Source organism: Gossypium hirsutum, chromosome A13 (assembly GCF_007990345.1).
Source record: "Gossypium hirsutum isolate 1008001.06 chromosome A13, Gossypium_hirsutum_v2.1, whole genome shotgun sequence".
Lineage (NCBI taxonomy): Eukaryota > Viridiplantae > Streptophyta > Magnoliopsida > Malvales > Malvaceae > Gossypium > Gossypium hirsutum.
This window is the reverse complement of record NC_053436.1, coordinates 104,221,050-104,245,318: the sequence shown is the minus strand read 5'-3', so window position 1 is coordinate 104,245,318 and position 24,269 is coordinate 104,221,050. Positions and strand designations below refer to the sequence as shown.

Here is a 24,269-nt window from a genome sequence, read left to right as displayed (position 1 = left end):
GGGCGAAGCCAAAAATATTTTTTAGAGGGGGCTGGATGAAATTTTAATTTTTTATAGTTTATATTTTTATAATTTGTAAAGGATTAAATCGAATTTTTATAATTTTAGGGGGGCCAAGTGTAATTTTACCTTTACTATTTTAAAATTTTTAAAACTTTAAGGGCCTAAAAAATAATTTTACATTTTAGGGGGGCCGGGGCCCATGCCAGCCCCCTGGTTTCCCCCCTGAACAAAAATATAAAAAAAACATTATCATATTTTATTAATATCAATTATGTTTACATCACAAAAAAGTAAATGAAAAATATATCACCGGCATTGTCAGGACGAATGTGTGTCACAGGGTGGTGGTTGACAGTTGCAGGTAGGATTTTTATATACAACTTGGGGTGTCGGCTCCTCCTCTTAGTCGTGATCATCGTCTTCATCTTCTTCTTCACCTCAACCCCTATATTAATTTTCATATCGACTCTCGTCTTCATCTTCATCTCCACCCTCATATTAATCTTTATCTCGACTCTCGTATTTATCTTCATCTCCACCCTCTGTCTTTGTCTTTGTCTTCATCTCCTTCTTCTATGGTTGAGTGCGATGTCATCCTAACCTCCCATTATGTGTTCTATATTTTACGAGAAGGGGTTGTGATGATAAGGTACATTGATAAAACAATGACGCGGTAAGTGCTTGTAACACTATCGAAGAATAACTGTACAATGTCGTAAAACTTGGTTATGTCGGCATTGATAATGGCATTAGTTTCGGTACAAGTATCATAATTGATGTCGGCATTTGTGTTAACATCAATGTCGGCACTAGGGCGTAATGTGTTGGGGACGGAGTTGCTGTGAAGTTCATACCCGCAGAAGGTGTAGATGCAAGATTTTGCGGTGGTGCTTGTGAAAGAAAATGGGGTTAGTGAAAGGAATATGAATATGTGGAGGGAACTAACTGGGATGTGGTGCAAACATCGTTGGCCTTTGTTGGGTTGGAATCAATGACAAACACGTCGCGACACTTGCTCCAGACCTGTGATGCTAGAGCGATTACCATAACCTATTTGGACAAAATTGCCTATTCATCGCCTCCACCAACAGTATATATGGCTTGCTGGCGACCTTAAACCAAGGCATGTACTCCAAACAGGTTACCATGTCTGATGTGAAAAAAGATTCGTGAATGGGTAAGAAATCCATCCTACGATCCTAAATGTCGATATAATCCTTATGGAAATATTGCAAAATTTCGTCGATTTTCCCCCCGTAAATCAAGATTGTGCAGTGCTTCGATATCTTGCCGTGGCGGTGGAATTTGTTGCCTCTACCCGAACTGTTGCATCACTCAATCCGATTTGTGTATTTCTATCATTGCGTAAACTATCAATGGCACCATCGCGTCCTACATACTCCAAATAGCCAAAAATTTGGGTGGGACATATTCTACGATAATCGAATCGGCGTATGACATCCATTCAAACTGTAGCGCACAATTATAAATTTTGTTATTTGCAAAATTTTAAATTTCAAATTATTACGTAATTATTATAAGTTTGAAAAAAATAATAACTAACTTCGACTTCCAAGTGTTGATCTAACAATAGGCAGATGATCGCGTGATTTCGTGATAGGTTTTAAATATTTATAATTAATCGTTCTTGAAACTAACTATTATCGCGATATAGGCAAGTGTACCTATCGAACAGTAGTATAGTTTTAGCAAGATTGGATTGTCGAACCCAAAGGAACTAAAAGTACTAGTAATGACTGTCTTTTTATTATCTAGCCTAAGAATAAAGAGGTTTTTGTTTTAACTAACTAATTATCTAAACTAATAATTCACAGAGAATGGAATTGGGGAATTGCTTTTGGGAAAATCGATTGAATTAAGACAATACCTAAGGAAAAATCCACCTAGACTATACTTGTTATTCTGGCTGCGAATCGGACGATTTATTCATTTAACTTGTTCCGTAGAGATCCCTAAGTTATGTTATTATCCCTATTCAAGACTAATAACGTCTAATCCCTAGATTGAATAATTGAGACTTTTCTCTAATTAACACCCTAGGGTTGCACTAACTCTATCTATGGATCCCCTTATTAGTTTTCACCCTAATCCGGCAAAATCTTGTCACCCTATGTCTAGACGAGCAATCAACTCCACTTAATTATGACAAATGTACTCTTAGACAAGGTCTATTCTTCCTCTGAATAAGAGCTTATCTTGAATCAGTATCTTGGGATATCAAAACAAGAATTAATAACACATAATGAAGAAGAAGTTAAATATTTATCATACAATTTAGAAAATAATAACAAGATTCATCTTAGGTTTCATTCCCTTTAGGTATTTAAGGGTTTTAGTTCATAACTAAATAAGAAAACACCTCAGAATAATAAAGAATACAAAACATAAAGAAAACCCAAAACTCCTGAAAGGGAAATTGAGGAGAGATCTTCAGTCTTGATGGTGAATCCGGCTTCTGAGATGGATCAATCGGCTTCTTTGGAGTAATTCCTTACTCCCTATTCTGTGTCTCCCTTTTCTTCATTCTCTAGGGTGTATTTATAGGCTTTGGAATGCCTAAGAGTCCTCAAAATTAGCCTTTTCCGAATTGGACTCAACTTGGGCTCAGCAGGGACACGCCCTTGTAACACGCCCATGTGCGATTACTTCAGGCCGTACTCGAGCCTGCCAAATTGACACGACCGTGTGGTCTGCCCGTTTGAGGAGGTCCAGGCCGTGTTGATTTCATACTTTGGCCCATTTTCTCTGGTTTTGACCCATTTCTCGTTCCTTTCGCTCTTCTATGCTCTCCTAAATATAAAACATGAAATTAAAGCATTAGGAGCATCGAATTCACCAATTCTAATAGGAAATCATTCATAGAATGCGTTAAACATGGGGTAAAAATATGTATAAATTACGGTTTATCAAATACCCCCACACTTAAGCATTTGCTTGTCCTTAAGCAAAATTCTCAACTCATAATCAAAATAAAATTTTCTTAACTTATAATTTCTATCGATAATATCTACCAAAAAGAAAATATACTTCACCACTTAATTTCAGGATCAACTTTGGATGCTGATTTAACGTTCTGACTTTAACCTAACCTGCGCACGTAAAACAAACCGTACGCTGAGTATAAACTCAGTGGTATTTATATAATCCAAATACTTAATAATAAAAAATTATAATATTTAAGTACATAATCACTCATGACCTGTAACCATTCAATAAATAATTAAATGTCATAAACACATCACTCATAACACTTTCAAATATCTTATTTTTTATTTCAATTTCATAATTGCTATTCAATAGCATTTTACAAAAAATACTCAATTCGATTTTCAATATCCATTTCATGAATCCATGATTCATGTGATTTGATGCATCTCAATTACATATTTCATTTCATTATTCATTCCAATCTATAATCAATATCATTCAATGTCAATCAATTGGACAATTCATTCATATACCCCTATTAACACAATTCGGACTTGGATGGATACACGGATCCAACCAAAACACACCAATACGGCACTCAGTGCCTCATCGGCTATGCCGAAGTAAAATGATATGGTATTCAGTACCTCATCGGATTTATCCGAAGTAATAATACGACACTCAGTGTCTCATCGACTTGAAGTCAAAGTATCCCTAAACACTTCGAATCCTATAGCATGCCAACTATATCCGATTCAGTCTGATACAATTAATAGGTTTCCATTCATTTCTCAATTCACAATCAATATACATTTCAATATCAATTCCACAATAATCACATAATTCCAATTCAATCTCAATTTTCATACTTATCACATTTTTCACATATACATACAACTTTAATTCAATCCAATTCAATGTCACGACACCAAACTCACATCAATTTCACTTACCATACATAATAATAATAAATAAAACAAATAGTTTTAGTTTTCAGATTATAGAAATACAAACCGTATTTTCCGAGCTAATCCTCGTTGACTTTTTCCTTTCCTTTCTTAGCTGAGGTTTTCGGCACAACGTTAGCACTTAAGCTTGAAACCTTAAAATTCCTAATTCCCCTTTCTTTCTTTCTCCCCTGTTTCGTTTTTTAAATGAAGTTAAATGAATTAGTTTAGAAATTATATGTGAAATAATTATGAAAGTACTTTAAAAAGGTCATGAGATTGATAAATTTGGCATGTATTAAAGGTATTTGAATGTATTTTAGATTGGTTGAATATATATATTTTGGAGTTGTTTGTGTTCAAGAATTGCAGGGTTCGTAAACTTGTTGTAAAAGGCTCGTTTTGAGTCCACATGGCCTGGCACACGAGCGTGTGAGCCTTGCATCTAGGAAAAATTTTGAAAATTTCACAAAAAATTCTCTGAGCTTCCAATTAAGTCCTGATTTGCTTCTAATACATGTTTTGGGCCTCGAGAGCTTAATAAAGGGACATTTTTATTAAATTTCATTATGTATGTTAAATAAATTCGTAATTGCTTGTATTTGTTCTGATCTTTCTGGTAATACCTTGTAACCCTGTTCTGGCGATGGATAAGGGTTAAGGGTGTTACATAACTACCTTGAAACTTTCTCAGCACCTTCCTTAAAAAATGTCTTGCAAAGATCTTTTTTACCGGGAACGGCCACTGACTCTGTAACGACTAGCCCATCTACCGGTAAATTGAGTTGTAGAGTTACGTTCTCGAGTGCGATTATATAGTCATTGCATAGAAGGTGGAATGTGTGTGTCTTGAGTCTCCATCTTTCCACCAATGCACTGATAAGTGTAGGATCCAATTTGCAGCCCCCAAGGTGGTTATTTGCCAGATGCGAGATTCTTAAAAAAATTTACCATTGGCCTCTTTTAAATTCTGACCATTGAGAAATGATCGTTGGAGGAAAGCGCGTCCAATTGGGCGCGTGGTGGCGGGAAAACAGGCTTTCATACACTCCCTCTAAAATCAATCTATTTTCTTAATTTTTGAAAAAAAGAAGACCTATTTTACTAATTAAAAAAATCTGGCATATATGACTGATTTATATAAATATTAATTATTAATTTTTTTTGAATAATCTTATTATAATTTCTGATCATATATGTTCTTTTTGTTAGACAATATCTAAAATTACCCAAAGCCTCTTCCTAACCCATGAGTAGGAGGATAATGCGCTTCAACGTACTCAAACCCATGTTCTTCTGCATTGATAACAATGCCCATACCAATCGAGCTAAAGACTCAATCAACTTAATTATTAAAATTTTAAATTTTAAATTAAAAAGAAAATAATATAATTCTTATATAAATACATCCCTTGTCGAATTTACTACTCAAATAATCTTTATTTTTAATAAAAAATATTTAAAATAATTTCATATCTTCTCAATCATAAAATATATTAAAAACGAGTAAGGGCAGGGGCAAAGCTAGGGGGCTAGCATGGCCCCGACCCTCCCTAAAATGTAAAATTATTTTTTAGACCCTTAGATTTTTAAAAAAAATTTAAATTAGTAAAGGTAAAATTACACTTTACCCCCCTAAAATTATAAAAATTTAATTTAATCTTTTACAAATTTTAAAGATATAAACTATAAAAAATTAAAATTTCATTCAGCCCCTAAAAGAATTTTCTAACTTCACTCGGCATAATTAACTTAAAATGTATTAAAAATGAAAATAAAATATAGAACTTAATGAGAAATTAAAAAAAAAAAAGGAAGTGGAATAAAAGTAAAACAAGACATAAGTAATTGGAAACATGAGTGAGGAAGCAAAACCAAACAGCTAATATCTCTGTCCATATATGCCGCTGTCATTGTCTGTGAAGTTCTAGTTTTTGCTATTATTATTAGGCATCTCTCTCTCAGCCCACAGTCCCCCTATAGTTTTGGAAGCATTGGCAATAATGGGTCAACAACTGGGATAAGTTTTTGGATTGTTGTGGACTTCCCTCGAACATGGACACACACACACCCAACCAATACTACAATCTACTGTCAAATAATATAATCCACGCATAATAGAGCTCAGATACATTGTATGATTCTTTCCCCTTTTGTTTTAATAACATTTTTAACATGTTATATGATTAAGGGTAAACGTTCGATCGAATTGAATTAAGTTAAATAATTTTTTTAAATTAAACAAGTTGATGAGTTCTATTTTATCATATTGACTCAATTTGAATTTTTTTCAAATTAAGTTTAGTGAAATGAAATTCGATTCGAGTTGAATCGAGTGAAATTAGTTGGGTATGATAAATTTGAATTGTTAATTAACTTATTTAGATTTTCAAAATTATTATTTAAAATTTTTTTAACTTTCTTTATATATTCTTTAAATTTTTTTAAAAAAATATATTTTTTTGAAAATTTTATAAATATTTTGAATTATTTGTTGAGAGACTAGAGAGATGAATTTGTTTATTTTCAAAATTGACAATGACTAAAGTGGTATTTACACTAATTTGTTATTTGAGTTATTCGAATTTTAAAATTCAACTTGACTTAAACTCGAATTACTTATTCCAGTCAAATTGAATTTTATTCAACAATCTCATTGTAGGTTCTGACCATATTAGTTCATTTTTTATATAATACTTAGAATTATTTATAGCCCCTCCCCAATCCTTAAATAGGAGTATGATATGCTTCAATATACTCGAACCCACGCCCTCTTATATTAACAACAGTAACTGATGCTAATCGAGTTAAAACTCAATTCAATTTATAATTAATTTAATATATATATATATTATATGATCTATCCATCCGTTCATTTACATTCCACACATTTCAAACCGTTAAGCTAATCAATATTTTATCGGTGGAAATATTATTTTTATTCTTATATTGATATATATATATATATATATATATTAACATTAATATGTTTTTAGCATACATTTCAAAATTATCGATATTTTTAAAATATTATACATACTACTAAAAATAAGATAATATTTATTCTCTATATTCAAGAGTTAAACTGATATTTTAGATTTTCACAAAGCATTGATTTTACTAAGAAATGCATTAAAACCGATAATTTAATTTTAGCTCATATATTAAAAAAAATTAAAAAAAAATTAAAACAGACACGTGTTTAACTTCATAGTGGATAAAATATTTGCCCATATATATTTATAATGAATATAGTTTCCACAAATTAAATTTTTTTAGTAAATTCTTCAATTTTAAATATATTGTATAAGATGTGAAAAAAATACGAGTCATTTGAGCCAGTAATTAATTAGGGCAAACAAATTAATTCTCATATAATGAATATACAAATAAAATATTTTTATATAAAGATAAACATGTATGAATGTTTAAATGATTATGACTTATGAAGTCAGATAGATGATCGAACTGATTAGATCATTAATTATCGGGTTGAATTATCCGATCTCTCCAACAATTAAAACAATTGACTGATGGGGGAATATCTCGCGGCTTTGGACGACAATTCCCGGCAGTAGAGAAGGGAACGACAATTGACTAAAGGGGAATAGCTTCATCTAGAGGTGTTCATGGATCGGGTTTTGGCCGGGCTCAACTAAAAAATCATGCCCATTTATTGGGCTCGGGTCCAAAAAACGGGTCTAAAATTTTACCCAAACTCGACTTGAATAAAAATACTAAAACCAGGGCCCGGCCCGGCCCGCCTGTATTAATTTTTTATATTAATTTTAAATATATATAATACATTAAAAATACTAAAAACATCAAAATAAATATTTTCTAATAAATTGAAAATAATTTTTAAAAAATATGTAGACTTAAATAACACTAAGATAGATGCATTTAACAAGCACATGCCTCTAAAATAATAAAAAATTAACAAATGCTTTTAAAATAATAACAAAATCAACAATAAAATAAGTTTTATACAATATCCAAACAATAACAACAAAATAGTAATAACATAATAGTAAAATGGTAGCAAAATAGGGAGAAAACAACAAGAAAATAACATTCAAAAATAAAAAAGAATGCAGATTTTTTTTGTTATTTAGTGAATTTGGGCCGGGCCCGGGCTAAAAATACCTTACTCGAGGCCCGGCCCATTTTTTAAACAGGCCTTATTTTTTGTTCAAGCTCATTTTTCAGGCCTATATTTTTACCCAAACCCTCCCACATTTCGGGTAGGCCTTCGGGCCTGGCCGAGCAACCCAGCCCATGAACTCCTCTAGCTCCATCATAGCTATCGAACCCTTGGGTTAATCATAACTTAAAACCTTTTAAATTCTTCTCTTATTCAAATTAGTCCTTAAACTATTAAAACTTATAATTTTACTTTCATTCAAGTCAATTCTTCGCCCAATAAAATTTCAAAAATTATTACCGACTCCAAAAATTACATTTAAAAATAATTTAAATATTTAATTTAAAATTATTAATTAAAAAGATTGACATAAAATATATTTTATAATGATTATATTTTAAAAATAATTATGATTTAATAGAAATTATGATAATTATATATTTAAGAATAATTATAATTATTAAAATTATAAAAAATAAAAATGAATTATAATAATTAAAATTATATTATTTAAAAGTAGTTTAAAATTTAAACACGTTAAATTATATGTAATATATGTGATATTAAAAATTAGTAAAAAAAAACACGAGACATAACAGTCATATGTTTGGGTTCTTTTTGGCCCCAAAAAGAATGAAGATTTGTGAATGATTACAGCCCAAAAACAAGATGTCGGTTTGGGCAAAACTTTGAGATCCTTTTAAGTAACATCAATTGTGGCACATTTATACGACAGCGTTTTCATCTTGAACAAAGACAAAGAATCGATACTATTCCAAACAGAGAGCAGATTTTCGCGGGAAACCCGAAACATTTTTTGCCACGTTGGCAAGCTTCGTGAGTGTTCACTCCGCCAATCAGATCCCTCAAACCACCGGTATATTAAATACCGCAACTCACCTTACTTAACTTTCCATCGAATTCAAGTTTTTGCTCTTTTCCCGTTTTCCATTTCCTATCTTCACAGCGGAATTTAGGGTTTAGGAATTTTGAATATGAGCTCTACGGGTGGATCAACGAAAGGAGGGAGAGGGAAACCGAAGGCATCAAAGTCGGTTTCGAGGTCGCACAAGGCCGGTCTTCAATTTCCTGTCGGGAGGATCGCCAGGTTCTTGAAAGCTGGAAAATATGCCGAGCGTGTTGGTGCCGGAGCTCCCGTCTATCTCTCTGCCGTGCTTGAGTACCTTGCTGCTGAGGTGGGTTTTTAAAAGGATATCTGTTTCTGGGTTTCAGTTCTTTTGGTTGTACTGTTAACGTAAATCGATTTGGTGATAGGTTTTCTAATTACAGAAAAACGATCTTATTCGATTGTATGTTGTTATGATTTGAGTTATTTTTTTGTTCTAATCTAAATTTGCATTCGAATTGCGATTGATTCAGGTTCTAGAACTTGCTGGGAATGCAGCGAGAGACAACAAAAAGACCCGAATTGTTCCAAGACACATCCAACTGGCAGTAAGGAACGATGAAGAGTTGAGCAAGCTTTTGGGTTCAGTCACTATTGCAAATGGAGGTGTTTTACCAAATATTCATCAAACTCTTCTTCCTAAGAAAATGGGGAAGGATAAGGGTGAAATTGGATCTGCTTCTCAGGAGTTTTAGGCCTTTAGCTTTTTTAATTTTAATATGGAAAAATGGTAAATAGTAGAATATGCTGTTTAGGGTTTGGGGATTTTGATACCGAGCTTTGAATTTTGTTTTGTAATCTTTTGAACAAAGCTCTTATATATCAAACTATTTTGGGCAAAAGCTGCTTCATCTTCCGCTTCTTTGTCATTGATTGGATAATTCAATCTGGTTTTGTGACTCATGAATTGATTAATGCATGAGAAACCAAGTTTTTTTCCCCATGCATTAAGCACAAAAATTGAATCAGTATTTTATTTTGCAGATGATAAGTATTTTTAATGCAAATGCCAGTTTGATCTGTTTGCTATAATGTAGTTGACTTTCTGAGTAACCCAATCGCCGAAGTAGTAACTTTATCTTAGCTGCTCCCACTATCCAATTTGTAGATGATGAGTGAGCAGGCTCCCTGAGTAGCACGCATAAGAAAGTAACTCTGCCAAATGCTCCTCTCTTACAACAGTTGGCTTCTCACATTCAAATGATTATGAGTGTGGTTTTGAGGTTGGGTATTGACTTGTGTTTCTTCAACTCTATGTATGGAAAATGCAACTCAGGGTTCCCAATCGAAAGCAACCTGCAGTTCGCTGCTTTCTTAGGAGTGTTTTTTTTTAATCACTAAACTCCAGTTTATTTCTTTGTGATTTTTGTATTGTTGATGCAAATCTTGACGAAGTTACCATCAGATCATATTTTAGTACTCTGGATTTTCAATTCCCGTAGAACTATCCAAATAAATTAATTATTTATGAAAATGACTTAGAGTGTAAAATCTTGTATGAAAATGATTTGTTTTTTACATTGCACTTGGTGCCGGCAGTGAACCTTCATTATCGCGTAATCATTACCACATGATTATCCGATCCTCTAAAAAATTATTTTTTTGGTGTCTATATTGATATGTATTTTTTCCAGATACCTATTAAAAACATTAGTATTTCGGGTTTTAATAATTAAAAATTTTTATATTTTAATAAATGTTAGCGTTCAGATTGTTAGCACTAGTTTAAATTTTAAGAAATATATATATTTTTGGTGTCGGCCTTTTTGTTGCCAACATCGATGTTAAAAAAGTTTAAATTTTACTTTTTCAGTGCTAACTTTTTCATTGTTAGCACCGATGTTTTTATTATTTTTTTTTTGGTATCGTCTTTCTTGTTATTGGCACCAGCAGGCTATATATACTTGTAGTGGAATCATAAATCATGAGAAAACTGAAAGGGGGAAAATTTTTTTGTTTTTTCAAATTTTGTCTTGACGATGAAGAGAACGAAAGGGAGAGAGTAGGAAAAAATATTTTAAAGTTTTGAGGAAAGGGGGAGAAGAAATTTTTTAAATTTAAAAAAAAATTATTTAAATGAGCTTTAAATAAACATAAACGAGCATGTTGATAAATATAAATGAATTGGATAAACTTTATTCATGTTAAATTCATTTAATAATTAAAAATTTTGTTGATGCTGATTTATTTACATTAATAAATAGATATCCCTACTTATTTTATTGCTCTTTCTATATACCTACGTATAGTATGAGTGTTTGTATTCTCATAGTCTCGTTAAAATATAATTAAAAATAAATAATGAAGCATGTGATAATGTACCGATTTTAATGAAATGATTTTTTCATTAATATCACCATAACTAGAGACTAAATCTAATATACAATATAATCCTAAAATTATAAATCACTTATTTTTGTGTTTTAAGTTAGTTTATGATATTTTCTTGTGGATCGAATTTTAAATTCGAAGATAAATAAAATCATCTTAACCAATGGAGCTACTACTTATGCTAAATGTAAATATTATTTTTAAAATTTTAATTTAATTTATTGGAATAAGAAAGAATGTTTTCCTCAACTTTTTCATCGGATTTTCATCTGAAATCAACAAGTAAATAAATTGGAAAAAAAGAAAAGGAAGTGATTGGTTAGAATAAAAATGGAAACAATTTTACGAATATGTTTACCAGTATGATCAAAATTTTACCTTTTAGATAAATTAAAAATAATATTGATTTTTTTGGCTCTCTAACTTTATAAAAAAAATCATTTTAACCCTTCATTTAATATTTTTACTTTTTTTAGTCTTCAAATTTATATTGTTTATCAAATTATTCCAAAATAAATGGAGAAGTTAACGTTGTTACCTTTATTGATGTGCCATGCACATGGTTGTTCATTGTATGTCACGTTAGCAATTAGTTAATTTTTAAAATATTAAAAAAATATATTTTTTAACTTTTTAATAGTTTTAATAATTCTTAATTTTATAATTTTTATAATTATTTAAATGAACATAAGCAAGTATGTTTATAAACATAAATAAATCGAACAAGCTTTGTGTGTATTCAATTCATTTAATAAACGAGATTTAAAATATTGTTCATGTTAATTTATTTAAATTAATAAATGAAAAAAAACTAAACTGTTTAGTAAACGCTTTGTTGAATTGCAACTTTAGTATAAAACATGAGAAACAAATGTAGTTGCATATTAGTAGTATAAAAATGGTGGGGTGGGGGGTTGAACAATGCATTACAAAACCATTCAAAATACTTGTTGAAAGTCAAAAGTTAGTAGAGAGAGAATTTATTTTAGTCATAATAATGGCTTAGAAATATTTGCTGATACATGTTGTTTCAACTTGGATCATATTTGCAATGTGTCAGTTATTATAAAAAGCACCTGCACCTCTCATCTTATGGTCTGTGGGACTGCCATTCCCACTCCGGTTATCATTGATTAAGATAAGTATAATTTAATAAACAAATACTTTTATTTTTAATTAGATTTGAATAAAAATTTAAACTTATTTTTTTGGACTGCATTCGGATTTAAAATTCCATGAGACCTGGCCCGATCCATGATTATCTATATTCAATACTATAATAATTTTTTTTTTAAGTTTCATAGACTAATTTAAATAAAAGTTATCAACTGGATTTCATTAAAAATAATATAAAAACATAAAATTAAAATTAAAATTTAGAAGGAGTTTAATTAAATTAATTTTAGTATTAGAGTGACAAATCAGTTAACATTATCAAAAGATAAAAAATTTCGGCAATGTGATAAACAAGAAAAATTTGACAAAATTTTAATGCATTATTTTAGTTTCTACCATTTTTTCTCTTTAATTCTTAAATTTTTTTTATCTCAATCAATACTTTAAAAAATAATTATTTTTATGAAAGAAGAAAGCACTCTGATAATTCATTTATGAATGCTTCTATGTAATCTTCTGTTTTATTTATAAAAAATAATTTTTTTTACCAAAATAAGAGTGTGAACATGATGTGGCTAAAATCAAAACGACCTAAAAGTTAAAGTGATGAAATTGTAAGAATTTCATTTTGAGTAACCAAAATGAAAGTACCTAAAAGTTGGATGACCAACTTGGAAATTTACCCTAAAAAAATTAAGTTTACATAATTAGATCGACTTTCTTTTCTAACATCGTACCCAACTCATACAGGCCATGACCCCATTCCCAAATTCAGAAGGAAAGATCCAGATCCAATGAACAATTCAATAATCAAATAGGAAAAGATTTCTGATAAATCATCTCTCAGTTCAGTTCAGTTCAGTTCGTGCACTAAACAATTCAATACCATGAAGTTAGAACAAACATCCGAAAAACCCAACCCCAACTAAGAAACTGCCATAAAAGTAAAACAAAACATCGAAAAGTCAAACCAAGCCACCTCTTCCTGAAAATCTTCCAGATTTTCTCTCACAAAATACCCCTTTTTTCCCTCTGTCTCAAAGACCCAGAAAAAGCTTCGCCCCTTTATTCTTGTTCACAAAGATGTCTTTGCATTGGGCATTGATATGCCATGGGTTGATAACTCTTACAATAGTTGTTTCCTTCCTTTGTGGGCAGTGGCGTATCTTCCAAGGAACACCCATCAGCTCTATCCATCGTTTCCTCACTTTCGGAGCTTATCAATACTTCCTGTAACTTCCATTTCTTTTTACCACATTTTCTTTTATGGGTTCTTCTTTTTTTTTCTTGCTTTGGATATGATTCTTTCTTGTTTTAATTTGTTTCAGGAGGTTTATTGGGGCTGTTTTTGGAGATAGAGGAACAAATTTGATCCTTTCCGTTGAGTATTATTGTTGGGATAGGCCTAATCCTATCTTACAGGTGTAATTCTAATACCAATTGAAGCCCCTGGGAAAAATGATTTCTGCTTTTTTTTCTTGTTTCATAGCTGAGTGAGTTTCTATGAATTTGGGTATTTTATTGTAGAATCTGAATTAGGATACATGAAAGTTGTTTTCTTTGGGAACATTAGAAAGCAATACAGCATGGGTAATGATGTTTAGTTTCAGTTGCTAAAGTATTGAATTATAAGATTCATTTGGCACCCATCATTATGAGGAAGTCTTAGGGGGAGAGAGAGAACTCGAAACTTTGGCCTTAGCCCTTCTATGGGAGAGTGACAACGGTGTGAAGCTTGAGATGTTGTATTGAATTATAAGATGATTGCCTGAGTTTTCTTTTTGATCTTTATCATCTGATTCACAGCTTTAGTTATATGCACATTATATATGATGAATGAGGATAAACCGAATAGAGGTTCGGTTCTGTCACGGCCCTCTAAACTCCATTTTAATGTCAAAACTCACTGCCAACATACATGCATCAAATAAGGAAACCTTCACCATACCATATAAAGAAATGGATCTCAGATGCAAATGATAAGAATTCACGGTTTAGATGCTCCAGTATTCTACCCTAGCTTGAAAAGTACCCATATTGAAAAGATGATCTTATAAAGGGTTGTTTTGTACTAGTAAAGGGGTGATTTTTCTTTCGTATTGTGGTAAACCGTTTTATGACTTTCTTCTTATGACAGCTTATATACTTGGCAATAATTGGAACGACTTATTACATTATAGTGAAGACGTCTTTTAGCTATATTCCTGGGTACTATCTGAGTGAAGCTCATAGGTATGTGCTAAGAAGCGAGTTCTCTGCTGTAACCTGATTTCTTCAAAATGATTGTCCTCCCTCTTTTCCTTGTATTTTGTATCTTCTTTTAGGTACGCAAGTTTTTTGGCTATTGCTGTCGGCATTCTGCTCTTTCTAGTAACTAGCTTTTCTGATCCGGGGACTGTGAAGGCTGATAATGTTTCACGATATCTATCTGCTTATCCTTATGACAATATCATCTATACCGAGAAAGAATGTCCCACTTGTAAAATTCCAAAGTAGGGTCATTGCTTTGGTTTTGTATTTATTGATAGCCTTTTTGTTAACATAAAGTGTGATGAGATTTTGCTATTGTTCCAGACTTGCTAGATCGAAGCACTGCAGCTTATGCAATCGATGTGTTGCTCGCTTTGATCATCACTGTGGATGGATGGTTTGACTGACATCGCAATCTATTCTTTTCTTTGTTATTTTACTTTGTATTGCAAGTTGTTTTATGTACATAATGTTTAAAAAATCTGAATCTCATTCAATATCTACTTAATATGCTCTTATATATTGCAGAATAACTGTATTGGGGAGAGAAATACCCGATACTTCTTGGCTTTTCTTTTATGGTGAGTTCTGCACTATTTATCCGCAGCTAGTGATCTTTATTTTTCATTCAATTTACTTAGAGCAGTGATGTTCACTTTGACTCTTCATTTTGCTTGAATTGTTGAACATATCTGTGTCAAACACATACACAGTTAAACACGAGTCCAAGTAACATAACTAGGTGGCAATCATCCAACACTAGCTGCCATTTCTGTCAATAACTATGACTGGAGCTTTTGAACATCCAATTTCGTTAATATAAGCTAGTTATAAGTATGAAGGTTCTGATTAATTTTGGTTGGACTGATGATCTCAATCTAGTAATCGAGAAGTGCCTGCTTTCTATCCTTTAATATAAAGCACTTTTTTCATTTGTGTACTTGTTGGAGAACACGGCTTATCCTTGTGTTCAGTACTCATCTGTGCTAGACCTGTCTTGGTAATATGTGTTCCCGAAAAAGCTGCTTTTCCATTTTAGTGTTCGAAATTCATATTTAGCATTTCTTCAGGCATTTCCTTCTTTGCATTTATGGGACAATTGCTATTGGATTGGTTCTTGCTGGACGATTGAAAGAATTGCAAATTGTGCATGTTTTAACAGGTAAATAGATTTGGACTAATATTTTCTAGTTTCTTAAAAATCTATAGAGTAATCATTCGATGTCGTTTTCTTTGTTTTTCCAGTTTATTATGGTGTGGATAATTCTCTTCGCAGTTTAGCTCCGTATGTCGTACAGGTGAGTGTCATATATACATGCACCGGTATCTGAATTTTTGCTTAGGGTTATTGCTCGATGTTTGATTTCCTGTTTATTATGGTGTAGATAATTCTCTGCGCAGTTTAGCTTCTTTTGAATTTAAGTAATAATTTGGTTTTCGCAGTGGCTATTAGATGCACATAACACCCAGATACTTCTTATGGTGTTCATGGGTGTAGTTTCTCTCTTGTTAGCGGGTTTCTTCGCATATCACGCTAATCTTTGTCTCACGAACACGACAACAAATGAGGTCAGATCTGTTTAGACCTTGTTTGGTAGTTTTTTACCTTACTCTGACATAAACCCGGAAATACTCATCTCTTCTAATGTTTCTGAAATTACAGACCTTCAAGTGGCAAGACTACATAAGCTGGCAGAAGAAACTGATTGAAGCACGAGCGAGTACAGCGGCACTGAAAGCGAACATCGCCGGGATGACTACTGAAGGAAAGCCTCAAGAGAGCAAATGTAAATCCTTCTTCAGACGGTCCCTTCTACAGGATACTGAAGCCATTGTAAAGAAGAATGTGTATGATAAAGGGTTCTTTCACAATCTCTACGAGGTCGTTTTCCCAGTTTCAACAAGAGCATCATTTTTGCATACTAAATCGAAATCCGGCTAAAGCTTTGTCGACTGATATTACATATTCATTCACTCAACTTCTGCTGTTATCCGTTCTTAACCTCCGTCAGTCAGATCATGTTGTGAGCCAGAAGTTCAAGATGGGATAATGGCATCGAAATCTGGAGGTTAGGATTTGGAGGATAGTCCATTTATACAGCTTCTTGATGGCTTAATGTTATTGTCCTTGAAAATGGGAATCCATACGTTGTTATTTTTGTAAGATGAACAACATTGGAGACGAAAGAAATTAAAGAGAGTACACTCTCTGTGTTGCTATTTGGTCCTTTAAATGAGCAAAATAGTAAAAGATAAAAAAAAATCATTCTTGTGTGCAATGCTTTTAAATAGCATAAATGTATGATTAAATGGAAAATTATTGAAAAAAAATTAAGATTCTTCAAATGTTCAAACTTGATTTTAAGATTGTCGTATTGACAAAGAAAAAAGTTAGAATTTCTTTTATTTAAAATAGTTTATTTTTCTATTTGTAGGTTTTTATAAAATGCAAATGAAAAACAGAATTCCGGATTTATAAGTTATACATTGAATTTGTTAATCAAGACAATGTTCCTTTCCCGGTTCATTTTATAGGTTAAATTTTGCTTATTAGTCCTTGTACTTTGTGGAAGTTCTGGTTTTAATCCTCATATTTTATTTTGATCAATTTTAGTTTATTTACTTTTTGAATTTTTGAATTTTAGTTTTGACCTAAACAATAGCAGTTAAATTCAATCACTAGGCTTATATTATGCATACAATTGTAGATTTAATCAATATTCTCTAATTGGATCATTCTAGATTTCTATACTTTACGATTTCTGAAATTTTAGTCATGATGCAAATGTCGATTATTAATCCATTAACTAAATTTTCAGTGAGTAATGTGTAAAAATAACAAGCTAACATGATATTATACATATGATTATATGTTTGTCATATCAGATTTCGAAAATAGTAGAATTTGATGAATTTAACAATTGGTGAAGACTGGAATTTTAAAATTTAAAAGTACAAGGACTAAAAATACCAAATTAAAGTATATAGATTAAATCTACAGCTTTCGCAAAATATAAGGACTAATAGCAAAATTTAACCTTTGGTTTATCGTTTTTTTGAGTAACCATTTCATAAAAAATAAAAACCTAATAGACTTGGAATCAAGTCACGGATGGTGTTCATTAACTTATATCCAGAATACAAGAAGTTGGATGTCTTGAATCTGGAATTTCCATTAAAACAATGGTTGCTAATCCCTGGCAACTGCAAAATAACAACTAGTAGATGATGTAATTAGTACCAACAAACAATGCTTTCGGGCAAATGGAGTTGCAGCAAGCAAACTGACCCCCGAAACCATCGAGTTCAAGTAACATAGTCCCTATCTCTAGAACACAAAACAATCTTCATTTAGATGATATAATTAGAAGCAACTAACCCTAGTTAGGGGCAAATGGAATCCTAGATGTAATGTTGTAAAAATGACCGCCTTCGACAGTTCATTACTGATGTTGCAGATATCCTTTCTCCTCCAAGTACGTAACTACTTCCCCTACCATAGCTCCTGGTGTCGGACAAACTCCGGCTTTCTGCTTTATTTCGATCTGGAAATAAGCAAAAATGATTATCCATTTCCCACTGTTTGCAGAAAGATAGGCTAACTATAATCTCAATGTCATAATTAGTAGCTTACATACCTCACAGTTCAATGGCGGTTCGTAAGGATCATCTATGCCTGTAAAACCTATAATAAACAACACAATTCCCTTGTTAGAGTCCTTAAAGCTGAGGCCATTGCTCATGTATGTATGTATGTTGTTGTTGGTGGGAGGGGAGAAAGGGAATAAGGAGGCAATTTTGCGGTCAACGAATGTCCGAAGGCAATCGATCAAACCTTTAATCTTTCCGGCACGTGCGAGCTTGTAAAGGCCTTTGGGGTCTCTTTCTTCACACAATGTTAGAGGCATGTTCATGAAAACCTGCAAATATGTACAAGGAAAAAGCATTTTCATTCAAGTAAATAAAAAGATAAAACAAATCAAACGAAAGAAAAGGGTTTTGCCTCTATAAAGTTGGCATCCGGTAACATAGCACGGCATGAATCTCGGTCTTTCCTATAGGGAGATATTAGACTGGCTATGCAGATTAAACCAGCATCTGCAAACAGCTTTGCAACTTCACCTAAATATTAATATTGCAGAAAACGTTAGAGACCCGAATCAAACAAGATGCGTCAAAGAAGAACCATGCCTTAATCACACCTCCGGCTCTACCGAACCGATGTCCGAGTTCCTCTAAGCCATTATGTCCGTGGTTACTTTAGTGAAAGTTGCATACATCTAACCAAACTTGAGCCAAGATTTGTAGCTATACATACATGTATTACATTTCTTGGACGCCAAACAAAACCATCAACACTAGGAAACTTAGAGCATACGTACCAACTCTGCGTATATTTTCTGTTCGATCTTCGGCCTTGAAACCGAGATCCTGGTTTAATCCGTGTCGAAGGTTGTCTCCGTCGAGTACGTAAGATAGATTTCCCCTTGTAAAGAGTTCCCTACTTAATGAACATGCAAGTGTGCTTTTACCTGAACATGATGTGAAGCAAATTTCAAATTCAAAGCCAAGAAAAGAGCAAGTTGGAACATATAGGGAAAGTCCTTTGATATATAAACCTGATCCACTGAGACCTGTGATCCATACAACACAACTCTTTTGGTGAAGGAGTTTCTGCCTTTCAAGCTTCCCTACAGGCGATTCTTGCCAAAATATATTGGTTGAATTTCCGACCGTCGACATCTTAAGTTCTTTGCTTGTCTTCTGTGTCTCTATATAAATATGCATACAAACTAGTAGACCTAGAATTGTTAACAACCAGATAATCTACATATTACACAATATTAAATAACCATTTCAACCCTTAAATGTTCCAAAGACTTTGGAGGCTGGACAAATCAAAATTTTGCAGAAGACTCAGAAAACATTACATCATCGTCCACATGAATGTACATGTAAACCAAAAACACACATTATGTCGCATATATATATTCTGGGGAAACTACCCATAACATGAAAGAAAGAGAGAAAAGTAATGGCAGGAACCTGAGAGAGAGAGCAACAAGGCTGTTGAAAGTTTTATGTTTAAATGAAGTTGAATGAAACAAATGAGAGAGAAACTGTGTGCTTCTTATGTGGATGGAAGAGGAGATGGTAGGAGCGGAGCTGAAGGCGGCATACACATAGGAAAAAAGAAAAGGAAACAGTTTTTTTCTTTTTTCTGGTATATTTTCATCCATTAATACACTGCACTATTGTTATTTTTTATACTTTTATATAAATTTATATAGAAACAATTTAAGACTTGAGCTTCTTAAATCTTTAATTTTGTCAGTTAAGCCAACGTTTCTTTATTATTTTTAACTAGATAAAATTTATATAAACAGAAAAAAAAATCATGTAGTGGTTTTGGTTAAAATGATAAAAAAATTAAAATTTTAGAGATAAATAATGTATGGGAAAATATTTGGTACAGTATTAGTGGAGTTTTTTAAAACTATTTGTGAAATAAAAAAAGTACACTATTTGATTCGGAATTAAATGACTCGCTTATCGTGCTTTTCCCTAAAATTCAAATTTTGGAGGGCTTCGCTCACTTTCGACCTATTAGCTTATGTTCTGTCCTTTACAAACTGCTTATGAGGGTCATTGCAAATCGTTTAAGGTGGTCTTTTCGAGAATTATAGTTTCCGAACAGACTGGTTTTGTAGCAAGACGGAACATCACGGATAACATCATCATCTCACAATAGGTTATACACTCTATGAGAAGCATGCAGAGGAACAAGAGATGGATGGCCATAAGAATTGATCTAGAGAAAGCTTATAATCGGATACGATGGGATTTCATCGATGCGTTGCTTCAAGCTGCAGGTATTCCTAATTTTATTTGTAATGCTATTATGTTTGCAATTTCTAGCTCTACTATACAGATTTTGTGGAATTAGATTCCAACTCTTAAATTTCGGCCAATTAGAGGAGTTCACTAGGGATGTCTTTTATCTCTCTATTTGTTTATCTTGTGCATGGAGTGGTTGGGCCATAGAATTCGTGTTGCTATTGATGCTGGTAACTGGTCCCCTATTCGACTGGCTTGTAATGGTCCACCAGTATCACATCTATTTTTTGCAGATGACTTGATTCTTTTTGGCCAGGCTAAGGAACATCAAGCTCGAGTAATAAAAAACATTCTCGATGAGTTCTGTGGTTACTCAGAACACAAGATTAATATGAGGAAGATGAAAATTTTTTCTCTAGAAGAGTTGATGGCAGTACAGGGAGGAGTATTAGTAGATTTTTTGGTTTTTAGGAGGTGAGTAACTTGGGAACGTATCTATGTATGTCCCTTTTTCCATGAGAAGGTTACCAATAATACATTACGCTTCATGGTTGATAAGGTGCGTAGTAAATTGTCTAGCTGGGATGCAAGATAGTTCTCTTTAGCAAGAGGGGTGACCTTAGCTCAATTGGTTTTACTTTCAATTCCAAGCTATTTTATGCAGACGATGATGGTTCTCAAAAGCCTTTGTGAAGAGATTGAGCGCATTGTACGGAAATTCGTTTGGGGAACTTTTAGTGCCAGTGCAAATATGGCCTTGGCAAGTTGAGATTCGGTGTGTCAACTGAAAACTCATGGAGGTCTTGGCCTAAGGTATTTGAAAGATCACAACACCTCTTTTACAATGAAGGTTGGTTTCAAACGGTGATGCCCTTTGGGTTTGGGTCTTTCGGTTGAAGTACGGGGTTTCTAGATGCTCCTTTTTTATGGAGATCCATTTCTAAGGTATGACCCCTCATTCGCGAAAAACTTTTATGGTCTGTTAGAGATGGAAATAGTATCTAATGTTGGCTTGACCCTTGGATTCCAAACTGTGGTCCCTTATTTGTACAAATTCCATCTCTTTCTAACTTTAATATGGATTGTCCTCTTACTAGTATGGTTGCAGGTGACAGATCGTGGAATTTGGACCTTTTCAGATTGTGGGTCTCAGAGGAGACCATTAACAAAATTGCAGATGTTCCACCACCGTACTCATTTTCGGGTCCTAATAAAATAACTTGGGGAGCTACTTCGAGTGGTTCTTTTTCTCTTAAAAGCGTCTATGGGAAGATTTAAGAAGGTACATTGAATTTGAAAGAACAGATTTTGGAGATTCCTTGGAAATTTAAAAGTCATCAACGAATCTGATTCTTTTTATGGTTCATCCTCAAGCAACGCCTACTTACGAATACTAAAAGGGTAAGGTGAGGCATTGGGAGTAACAACGCTTATGGGTTTTGTGGGTAGGATTATGAGGATATGTTGCATGTATTCAGAGATTGCCTTGCTGCTAGAACTATTTAGGATAAACTCATCCCAGAAGACAGACTCTCTAGGTTTTACACTAGTTCCCTCCCTATTTGGATGACAGAAAATCTTTAGAATCATTTCAACATTTCTTCGGATGGAGTGGATTGGCCATGCCTCTTTTGAATCATTGCTTGGCATATTTGGAAGAATCAAAACTTGCTTACCTTTCAAGGCATTTCTTGAAGTAATGATGAGATTCTTAAAATTTCATTCAGTTGGGCAAAACAATACATTTTAATCTCCAAAACTGCACTTCATAAGCCTCTTAGTTATCTCCACTCATCACCTTTAGCTAGTAGTTAGGTTTGTTTGAGAACAGATGGTTTGGTTAGGCTTAACGAAAATGTTGCAGCAGCTGGAGGTTTCATATGTGATTATAATAGTGGGTGGATTATTAGGTTTTGCCGATATTTGGGTAATTGCACAGTGACAGAGGTTAAGCTTTGGGGGATCTTGGATGGGTTAAACCTTCTTTTGGAAAGATGATTCGATAGGATCTCAATTCAAACTGACATTTTTGAGGTTGTTAACATTATTCAATATGGCTCTTCTAGAAATTCTAATTCTACCCTAATCAGGAGAATACTTTAAGTTCTAAATATGTCTAAGCAGTGGAAGATTCAACATTTGCTTAGAGAAGAGAACTCAATTGCAGATAGTTTGGTTAAGTTAGTTCACAGTAGAAGCCTCGATTTAAGATTGTTTGAGGATCCTCATTTGTTGATCTAGCTTAATTACTTTGTATTTTTAATTTTTCACCAAAAAAAAGTACACTGTCAACATTTTAAGCTCACCCATAATACATTAGGTTCAAGTATAGTGTTGGCATTTTATAGATTTTATATAAAAAAAATAAAAACTATATAATTATATTTATTATTTTGTTAAAGAATAGGTTTTAATCATTTTTTAATTAAATTGGTATTCAGATAACTCATGGCACCAACTCTGTTGTTATCTTAAGTTGTTTGTTTGCTAAAAAAGGAAAATTACACTGGAAGTGCTAGACTGCAATGGCCACTACGGCTTAGCACGGCTAAAATTGTGCAAAGCAAAAAGATGGAGCAAGCCAAGGACTAGTCATAAATTTGACTTTGTAAAAAGCCAAAAATAGGAAATTCTATTTTAAGTTTATTTTAATTTTATTTATTTTTAATTATTATTATTTTAGATTTTATATTAATTTTCTTAAGCTGTTTTTAGTAAACCCTATCTATATAAATAAGGGGTTTTAGTTCTTAGGAAGCCATCCATTAATCAATTGTCTTTACATTCCTATTTCATTTTGGAATTCCATTATCCACCTTGTTTTTCTTTTTCTTAATTCAATTGAGCATTAGATTATTTTGTCTTCTTTTTACACAAAGCTGCCGGAGTTCTAAATCACGAACGTTTCGTAGGTTGTTCGATCGGTAAGGGTTAGTTATAGGACGTTCCATAACTAATTTACACAAGGAAGAGTTGGTGTCCGAGGCGTCCTTGGTAGCTATAACTAGCTTATCGGAAAAGAGGAGTTCACCTAATTTCGAGGAACGGGTCAAAGACGGGAAAACCCGTGCTTAAGGCTGAGCTAAGTTTTATTGATTTTCCTTTAAATTATTTTGTTATTTATTTTTATTTCATCTTTTTATTTTTATTTCATCTTTTACTTTTTACTTTTTACGTTTTCTTGTGTTTATTTCAGGTTTCATATTTTATTTCCCCCCTAAACGTCGCGGGCACGACAACTGCCCAGACACTAATCTGGTCAAGAAACAAACAATTTTCAGTAATTCCAGTCTCTGTGGGATCAATCCTACTCCCTATACTGCTTTAATTTGCAAACTAGGTGTAGGTTTATATTAGTGGAATCGACAGCCATCAGTTTTGGCGCCGTTGCCGGGGACTGGCAACACTTACAATTGTTTAAATCGTCTTCATGACCAGATCTTCATCCGGAGATCTCGAATACGACCCAGAGATTGAGAAATCAGCGCGAGCACGACGAAAAGAGACAGAAGCTCTTAAACGTGCAAGTAAATCAGGAATTGAGCTAGGAGAGGGGATCCTAGAATCCGACGTTGAAAAATTGAGTGAAGTAATTCGCGCAGAGGTAATTCGACGTGGGAAACGAGTCGAAGAGGTTGAACCTGAGACTGAACCACTCTTTGAAACGAAAGGCAACCTCGGTGAATCAGAAAGGATGGCAAACCGAACCATTCGTCAACTAGCCGCTGCTCCCAACGAGTAAACACCGTTATGCATCAACTATCCAACCGGAGGAACCCCTTTC

The 24,269-nt window shown here is 33.1% G+C and overlaps 3 protein-coding genes across 5 annotated transcripts; 2 read left to right on the top strand and 1 right to left on the bottom strand.

Annotated features, from left to right (window-relative positions):
- Positions 1-8,850: 8,850 nt before the first annotated feature.
- On the top strand, positions 8,851-9,792 carry LOC107893261 (histone H2AX). The gene is made up of 2 exons (XM_016818199.2): positions 8,851-9,239; positions 9,424-9,792. Exons 1-2 carry the CDS (start codon positions 9,039-9,041, stop codon positions 9,643-9,645), a joined length of 423 nt encoding a protein of 140 aa, XP_016673688.1. The 5' UTR covers positions 8,851-9,038; the 3' UTR covers positions 9,646-9,792.
- Positions 9,793-13,127: 3,335 nt separating this feature from the next.
- LOC107893259 (probable protein S-acyltransferase 17) lies at positions 13,128-16,867 on the top strand. 2 transcript variants are annotated; one of them, XM_016818196.2, is made up of 10 exons: positions 13,128-13,629; positions 13,726-13,819; positions 14,535-14,629; positions 14,722-14,889; positions 14,972-15,044; positions 15,176-15,228; positions 15,718-15,809; positions 15,893-15,945; positions 16,091-16,216; positions 16,311-16,867. In XM_016818196.2, exons 1-10 carry the CDS (start codon positions 13,481-13,483, stop codon positions 16,587-16,589), a joined length of 1,182 nt encoding a protein of 393 aa, XP_016673685.2. In that variant the 5' UTR covers positions 13,128-13,480; the 3' UTR covers positions 16,590-16,867. The 2 variants fall into 2 exon arrangements, with proteins under 2 accessions (XP_016673685.2, XP_016673686.2); XM_016818197.2 differs by lacking the exon at positions 16,091-16,216.
- A 933-nt stretch (positions 16,868-17,800) lies between these two features.
- LOC107893260 (adenylyl-sulfate kinase 3) lies at positions 17,801-19,743 on the bottom strand. Of its 2 annotated transcripts, XR_005907832.1 has the most exons (7): positions 19,267-19,743; positions 19,030-19,179; positions 18,651-18,769; positions 18,483-18,567; positions 18,286-18,332; positions 18,027-18,192; positions 17,801-17,851 (listed from the first exon to the last, which is right to left on the bottom strand). XR_005907832.1 is itself a non-coding variant. In XM_016818198.2 (6 exons), exons 1-6 carry the CDS (start codon positions 19,433-19,435, stop codon positions 18,091-18,093), a joined length of 672 nt encoding a protein of 223 aa, XP_016673687.1. In that variant the 5' UTR covers positions 19,436-19,743; the 3' UTR covers positions 17,801-18,090. The 2 variants fall into 2 exon arrangements, 1 of the variants encoding a protein (XP_016673687.1); XM_016818198.2 differs by having other exon boundaries at positions 17,801-18,192.
- Between the last annotated feature and the right edge of the window lie 4,526 nt (positions 19,744-24,269).

Coding starts and splice junctions, on each gene's coding strand:
- LOC107893261 (XM_016818199.2), top strand. CDS start 9,039: ATGAGCTCTACGGGTGGATCAACGAAAGGAGGGAGAGGGAAACCGAAG. Junction 9,240..9,423: donor TTGAGTACCTTGCTGCTGAG/GTGGGTTTTTAA, acceptor CGATTGATTCAG/GTTCTAGAACTTGCTGGGAA.
- LOC107893259 (XM_016818196.2), top strand. CDS start 13,481: ATGTCTTTGCATTGGGCATTGATATGCCATGGGTTGATAACTCTTACA. Junction 13,630..13,725: donor GGAGCTTATCAATACTTCCT/GTAACTTCCATT, acceptor AATTTGTTTCAG/GAGGTTTATTGGGGCTGTTT. Junction 16,217..16,310: donor CGAACACGACAACAAATGAG/GTCAGATCTGTT, acceptor CTGAAATTACAG/ACCTTCAAGTGGCAAGACTA.
- LOC107893260 (XM_016818198.2), bottom strand. CDS start 19,435: ATGCATATTTATATAGAGACACAGAAGACAAGCAAAGAACTTAAGATG. Junction 18,333..18,482: donor ACGTGCCGGAAAGATTAAAG/GTTTGATCGATT, acceptor TGTTTATTATAG/GTTTTACAGGCATAGATGAT. Junction 18,193..18,285: donor AACCGCCATTGAACTGTGAG/GTATGTAAGCTA, acceptor GCTTATTTCCAG/ATCGAAATAAAGCAGAAAGC.